Source organism: Amblyomma maculatum, chromosome 1 (genome assembly GCF_055883805.1).
Source record: "Amblyomma maculatum isolate TAMU_Amacu chromosome 1, ASM5588380v1, whole genome shotgun sequence".
Classification (NCBI taxonomy): Eukaryota; Metazoa; Arthropoda; class Arachnida; order Ixodida; family Ixodidae; genus Amblyomma; species Amblyomma maculatum.
Window position 1 is genome coordinate 261,417,898 of NC_139344.1, and position 7,703 is coordinate 261,425,600.

At 42.6% G+C, this 7,703-nt stretch overlaps 1 protein-coding gene across 1 annotated transcript; it reads right to left on the reverse strand.

Moving 5' to 3' along the window:
- Nucleotides 1–3,055: 3,055 nt before the first annotated feature.
- Nucleotides 3,056–5,670, reverse strand: Slh (sec1 family domain containing Slh). The gene has a single exon (XM_084591048.1). It carries the CDS (start codon nt 5,460–5,462, stop codon nt 3,576–3,578), a length of 1,887 nt encoding a protein of 628 aa, XP_084447174.1. The 5' UTR covers nt 5,463–5,670; the 3' UTR covers nt 3,056–3,575.
- Between the last annotated feature and the right edge of the window lie 2,033 nt (nt 5,671–7,703).

Below are 7,703 nucleotides of genomic sequence, written 5' to 3' on the forward strand. Positions count from 1 at the left end.
TTTTTAGTACATAGCAATATAGTCTAGAACATCTGATGAGGAACTAGACAAGGCTGTACTGGAGAAAAAATAATTGAATGGGGCTGCAAGGTCTTTGTTTGAAAGCTTCTGTCCATTTACGTGCAAATTTGTAGCCATCTCGTGATTTTGCTCTGTGTAAGAGCGAATTTAGGCTAGTTCATAATATATCCATGCTAACGTTCATAGCATGTGTAGAAGTAAGAAAGAAAAACACACATGAGTGCTTGAATCTGTTTTTTTATTTCTAGTCAGTGTTTTTAACACTGAAAATTTTGGAGGTTTCAGCACGTGGAGAGTATTTGGGCTGTTGTAGCAACTATAGTGATACTGCACAAAATCTGTGCTATTTCTGACGCAGCTGAGGAGCAGCTAGAGATAGTGTCCTGTGAACATTCCCTTTGTTAGTGTGTAAAAGTTTTTTTTTTTTTCAACATATCTGGAGTTGAAGTGACATTGACATACATCTATCAGTATGCACAAGACAGTGCTGCCAATCTATGGTAGCAGATATATGGGATACAAAAGGCATTTGTTGCAGCTAAGTGCCTAAGGTTCGAGTTAGCGGTAGCACCGAGTGATCTAAACGGTGGCGAGATATAAGGCACCAGCTCAGAAATATAGAGAAGGTGAGTTGAAATCCAAACAGTGCCTAGTGCAATGGTCCTTTCACATCACACTCATCAACTATAGATTCAGATGTTTTTGAGCGGATAAATAGTATGTATAAAAGGCACAGTGCATTAAGATGACACAGCCTAAGCATTTGTTGTGTACATCCTCACACTTGACTCCGAAAATAATTGAAGTAAAATGCATGTGTTCCTAAATACACTAGTATCTTCATGAGTGGTACAAAGCACCTATGTTTAGCGTGTTGCTTTCACAGCCTATATCCATCCATTCATAAATGAAAATGAATAAACAGTAAATATTTCACTTGCTATGCAGATTGAGTTAAAGTTGCAGGAATAAGTAAAGCACGATTCACTGAGAAATAATGTGAGACGTCAAATGAAATTGTTTCACCACATAGGCACTATGTCCAAAGCTTGCATGCAGCTGGAAAGGACTTTATTTTATATAGGTTCAACATTAATGGTTTTAAAGGAGCAAAAAAAAAAAATTGCTTTCAGTCATGGAGTTCAACAAGGCATGAAAGTGATGTTTGTGGGTGCTTTACTTGCTCTGCCTTTTTTAGGGGGTGTATAACACCTCTCACTAATGATGAACAAATGAAATGTCAACTGCAATTGGCACTCGACAAGACTGCTCAATTTAAATGGCAAAAGCAAGTAACAAAACAGCAATCTACTGAGCAAATGTTCCGTCACTTCGACATTTCAAATGACTGGTGATAAGGGGAATGTCTGATTTAGACATGTGTGAACAAACTCCAACCTTTGGGTTATGCTTGGCTATGGCTATAAGAGATATATGCAAGCAATGTGACGAGCGCTGGTTCATGAGTATTGATTGGCTGTCACATGCAAGCACTACTTGTTATGAGTGATATACAAATTCAGAAATTGAGACTATATTTAGAACTTAGCCTTAGTTGGCTTCACCTCATAGTATTACTAAAACCTTGCTTATTACACTTCCTTATTCTTTCTATTCTTATGCTTATTACACTTCCTTAGCAGATGTGCCCATTGGACTAACACCACTCCCACTTCAAATTGCTGAATCATCCTGGTTGGCTATGTTAATGGAGAAACTGCCATGGAGTGGCAGTTGTCCTAGGTTTGATCTCTGAACCAAGACAACTTTTTTTCTACTGTAAGAATTCAGAAGTTTGTAGCTGCCCTCAGATGGATATTAATTGGTAATTACTCTCAACTGCACACTGCTAAGCACAAGGTACCAATTGTTCACCACTGTAGTATGGCATGGTATATGGCATTTAATGTTCTATAGTGATATCGGCTATAGGGGGCGTTGTATGCAGTTGATGGCTGTGGTAATATAGACCATCCACGTTTCTTTAATGTGGCCTGACATTGCACAGTATACAACAGGCGCCTTGGGTTTCACCTTGATTGAGGTGCGGCCAATATTGAACCTATGTCCTCGGGTTCAGCAGTCAAGCACCTTAACCACCACTGCAGAGCTAGTGCTACATGTTTTCCTGAGCAGTGAAAGCATTACTCAGACAACACACTGTGCAGTTAACTCTTCAGATGCCCATTTTAAGATCCATGTTTTTTTTCATGACCTTTTTTAACACCTGCTAGAAACAAACTTGTCCAGAAATATCATGCTGGAAAAATTTTGGCATGTTGCAATGAATGCAGTGGGCTTGCCTTTTTCTGAAGACATGGTAAGAGGTGAAGAAAAAAAGCGCGAAAACGAAGACGAAACCACACAACACAGCGCCTGTGTTGTGTGGTCTCGTCTTCGTTTTCGCGCTGCTTTTCTTCACCTCTATTATGCACCAACTAGCCCGCCAAAATGCTCTCTTGGACATGGCAAGACACTGAAGCTAGATGGCTTATGAGGTTTAACATCTCAAAGTGACTCTGTCTCAGAAGTATGCAGTAGTTGAGGTTCCCAAATAATTTCTACTGCCTGTGGTTCTAGACACTTTTTCGTGTCTTTGTAGGATTACTCACAGCAGTAACTGAAGTGCTATGTAGCCCACAGTGAGCGCCAACAGTGAGAGCTGCACTGCTTTCATACACAGGCGTAAGCTAAATGCCCATGTATCACTGTATCCACCCATTACACTTTTTCCATCTGCAGTGTTCTAAGGAAATATTTAGATCAAGAATGCTAAAGCCAGCGAATGACAACTATCAGAGGACAAGACATTAAGTGTTGCCATTTGTAGATGAATTCCAATTTTGCCTCCTATACTACCACTCATATACTAGCACTTCGAAATAACATAAGATATAAAAGCAAGTAACAGTTGCTACATACTCCCTGTGGAATAATCACAGATGAAATCAAGCCAATTTTCCAGAAGTTTAGGCATCATATAAGCACACACACACACAAAAAAAAAAAAAAAAAAACGGGTTTGTTTCAAACCAAAAATGTCACACCAATCAAATTTCTGTTATGTGAAGCCCATAGCAAAAAAATACTATGACCTAAACTGCATACAAACCACAACATGAATATTTAAAAAAACCACAAATTTGCCGACAGTGCATGACAAAACTGAAAAAGTTCCTCTTAAAAAGAAAACTTTCAGTCGAGCACAGATATTGACTGACACAGCCAATCACAGTATAGAAATCCAGTGTGCATTCTTCTATACACAACAAAAATCTACCTGTGATTAGCATCAGACGAAGCTTAATAGTCCAGCATTTGAAGCACTCGACCAATATGTTTAATTTAGCAAGCTGCCAAAGCATATGAAGCAATTAGTTAAGCATGCTATGTGATTTCGAGGCTAACAAGTGTGCTATGAAATTGCTTTCAAATGACAGTTTTTTTCTTCAAGATTACAGAATACCAACAATTTTATTTGCCCTTTACACCCAGAATTACATATTCATGTTCGGTTTCTGGCCTGATGTGTCACAAGCAAAGCCTGTTACAGTTCACTTAATTTCAGCCCCGAGCTGAGACAGTTGCTCCAAAAACTGAGCAGCATTGACCAGTTGCGTGCAACCGTAGACCACTTTCTTGGATTTGCCTTTTGTGTAGTCCAGCAGGTTCTGGTACTCTATATAATTTCCACCTCCCAAAACAAACACAACTGCCTCTTGGAATGGTGCCTGGACTCGTGGTTCAGCACGTCCCAAAAGTTTGGGATCCAAGTACCGGAAATCATCAGTCTCGGGCAGTGATTTCAACTCCATCAAAGCATCCACCAGCCGTGTAATTGGTAGCTTGTGCTTCTTGACAACCAGATTCTTGACGCCTTCCATTACAAACTGTGAGCCTTGGCTCATCAACTTGGAAAACATTCCCACCGTGCGAGGGCCGCCACCATAAGAACCTATGGGTTGTGGGGCAGTGATGCGGGTGTAGTCCTTCCAGCGACGCAAGTACCGCAGAGCACTGAGGTCACAGCCTGCTCGCTGCAAGGCCTCCTCATATTCGAGGGCTCCGTCGACTCCCAGCACAAAAGCTATCAAAATTAGCCTTAGTTTGTCCTGCGCTGTGCCAGCCTCTGGGTCATTGATCAGGTCCAGCAGGGAACGATCCAAAGCTTGCCTACCAAGCAGTTTCTCCTCAGTCTCAAAGTACAGGTCCAGTTTGCGAGCCTTGATGTGTTCCAAGATTGCAGTGGCTATGCTCGTGTGCATATCAATAAGCCTCTTACGTTCAAGCAGCTCTGGCAGTGAGCTTACGGCTGATGTCAGTTTTGCTGTGTTATCAGAGAGCATTGTAATAGCTTCATCTGTTCGGTCACCTTCCAGTCCCATGGCTGCCTTGAGTTTCTTCACTTCATCTTCCTGGGCTCGGTATGCCTCTAACTCTTCCTGCACTGCTTCAGCCACAGTGGGGAAGGGGCTTCCTTTATGCTGCTGCCAGAATTTGTCAGCCTGAGTCAAGTCGAATGTCTTGGTCTTTTTCCTTGGCTTGGCACCTACATGCTCGGATGACGGGGATGATGCAACAGGTTCCTCTAAGGTAACACGGTTCAAGCTCAAGCCAAGGACGTCATGCGCCAAAGCCTGATATGTCCACGTGTGGTGCAATGGTGTTGCCATATCCATGTTGCGATCGAGCACAACCAAGAGAGGCCGTTGAAAACTGAACTGGCCGCCGCCATGAGTAGAATCCAGGAACAGGCTGTTACGCGAGTCGCGCAGATTCTCGCGTATTCTTTTGTCCAGTTTCTCTGCGACCATTTCAGCAGCGTTTCCTTTGGGGCTACGGATTATGGGCACGGTCCCTAGCGTCGCGAAAACGGAAAAGAGGCAGTCGACGATGTTATCCATAATGGACTCAATCTCGGTGTCCTTTACATCGCCACGGTTAATGGCGTAATAAGAAACAGTGTGCCGATCGTTGTGCTTCAGCAGAAACAGGTCATTCTCTACTGTGATGAAATTGAGGTACTGGTCGAACACTTTCGATACGTTAGCTACAGAGTTTGCCTGCAGAGCTGCTGAAGCCAGATCTTCAAGGTGCTGGCGTGACACAGGTGACACGAAATTCAGGTAATACTGGTCGTACAACTCATTTCGGAAGTCCTGTGATATTCGCGAAATGTTTTCGTCAGTGGGCGCCACGAAGTAAATCGCAGGAACCTCCGGAATGGGATCTCGGTCGGAGTGCAGTAGCATGTGCAGAGTGATGCCCATGTCGCGTAGCTCTTTCACAGACAGAAGAGGCGATATGATGTCCTGTCCGCAACGATCGTACACCAAAAGTTTCCATACAGGCTCCGAAAACGAGCCTTTCGGCTGAGGGACGTTGAAGTTGAGCATCTGCTTCAGTGCAGCGATCTGCTTATCGCGTATGTTGAGAGACATGACCTACACTGCAGTGTTTGTCCAACGCGATGGTACTCTTTGTAACGTGGACAGTAATTTCACATTCTAGGAAAACTCACCGGCCGAAGAGAAAATTACCAGTCCTCTCATACACGGTACACAACCGCAGACACAGTTCCCTGTGACGTTGACGTGATCAGCGGACTTCGCCACTTGCACCGCCTGCGATTGGTGTCAGTGGCAATCCGGCTGGATGTTTTCGTTTGGCTTTGACTTTGACTGCTTTGATTTTCACAATCTTTCGGTTTCTAGACTAACGCCTTGCGAACATTTGCAAGCTATTTTTTTTTTGTAGCCAGTAGTCACCTTCTAACATTAATGAACCAATCAAAATGCTTTCCTTATTTTTACAAATAACATTAAAGTTAGTTTCGGTTTTTGTATGAAACCGAAAATAAGTCGAATTTTTGTTCCTGACAGTTCATCTGGTTCATTCGGAAAATGCGGAAATCCTGGCATGCAAATTATACGAGAAATCAAGGATAAATCAGACCCTGCTAGTGTACGGATCAAAATGAGTAAGCATTATGGAGACACTCAAGGTTATGACGCGTAAGACAGTATTGTACACGGATCACCTCTTGATATTCGCCTACGGTCGCTGAATAATTTATAATCGATTGTTTTTTTCTGGCCAGTTTTGGTTTGGGTTTCAACAACCTAGCGATGGCTGTGACGTCAGTGTCAAGTCTAGGTATGAAAAAGACAGTGATATAACCGTTCCTCTGCCGTTTTAATTCACCAGAGCACTGAAGTCAGCCTGCCTCAAGGACACGAATTGTAATAAGTGAAGCATCACTGACCACAACACTTTTTTCAAGCTGCGCGTGACCTAGACTTTACTCTCTCGGCGTCTGAAATCGAAACTGGCGAGTGAAAAAAAATTCAATTAAAATTATTTAGCAGTCGTAGGCAAAAACCACATGGTGATCCATATAGACCTTTGCAACGAGGGCTCTCTGGGCGTCGCCATAGTGGGCGCTGGGCTGCCGTATGCGCCCTTAGTGTGTGCATGACGCTAGCACCGTGGAAGCGGCAGCGGAACCGGTTTGCAACAGTCCAGAGAGGAGGCGTTTTGACATTCTCCTCGCCCGATGCAAATGTCTTACGCATCATTAACAAGCAGAAAAAAATCACCAAAATTTGGTATCAATGAAGAGCTAACATCGCCTTTTCATTCCGCGAATACTTTCATGTTTTTGTGTAAATCGTTTTTTAAGGGAAAGGAAGGCGCAGTACCTCCTTTTTCAGTGAACACCAACACTTGCCCTATGCATTGCCGAATGGCGTCGGTTCGAATCCCTATCGCAATCTAGCCTCCAGCTTCACTAAAAGATGGATGCTAAATGGGATGGATGGATGCAAGACTATTTGCCACTTATTTGATAAATAGGAAGCGAAATTTTATCACAGCACCCTGAACGCTGCACAAGGTATGTCGTGCATATCTTCTCCAACACCATTTATCTCATCAATATGGGCTATGGCGACGGCTTTTCGGTCAAAGGAACTCTATATGGTAAGCTGTATGGCTTGTGTAAAGTCTGTAAAATCTGCTAGCCACAACTTTCCTTTTCCAAGCATGGTTTCATCAATGCTATAGAGAAGTAATTATTCCTTCTCAAGCAGTACTTAATTTCTTGTTGAATGTGAAGGATATGTAGAGCTCGGTGGAAGTCTGGACCTAGAAGACGATAACAATGGGAAATCCCCATCAATGAACGAAGCAGAGATGATCCTCTGCTAAAGTGAACGCGCTCAGTTGGACTAGTTGGTTGGCTACTATAGACCTCCTAAATGCATTATTACAAGTGGTATAGCAGAGATAAGAATGAAAAGACAATACCAGTCATCTTGTTTTCTGTCACACCTGTCTACCGCATTGCCATTACTCATGAATTTCAAATGGTACAGCGAAGTAAAACAATACTACATCCCATACATTCTATATAGAACGTTTTTCCGCTGCCTAAGTGTGAACAGTAGAAAAGAAGGCTGTCATATCAGTGCTGGTAAGAGAACCCTGCTATTTTCCTTCACTTGTGTTAGAGCATGCATCACTGCCACTGATTGCACACATTAAATTTTCTACTTTTTCTGCTCTGTTCACAGCATAATCATCTTTATGCATTATTAGGGCTTAAAAACATTTGTAGAAATATTCTAATGAAACTGGGTCAGATCTAAAGTTTCACATCGAAAAGTCGAATTTGGTGTATA

What these genes read in the sequence shown, in the direction of transcription:
- Slh (XM_084591048.1), bottom strand. Translation starts at nt 5,462, where the DNA reads ATGTCTCTCAACATACGCGATAAGCAGATCGCTGCACTGAAGCAGATG.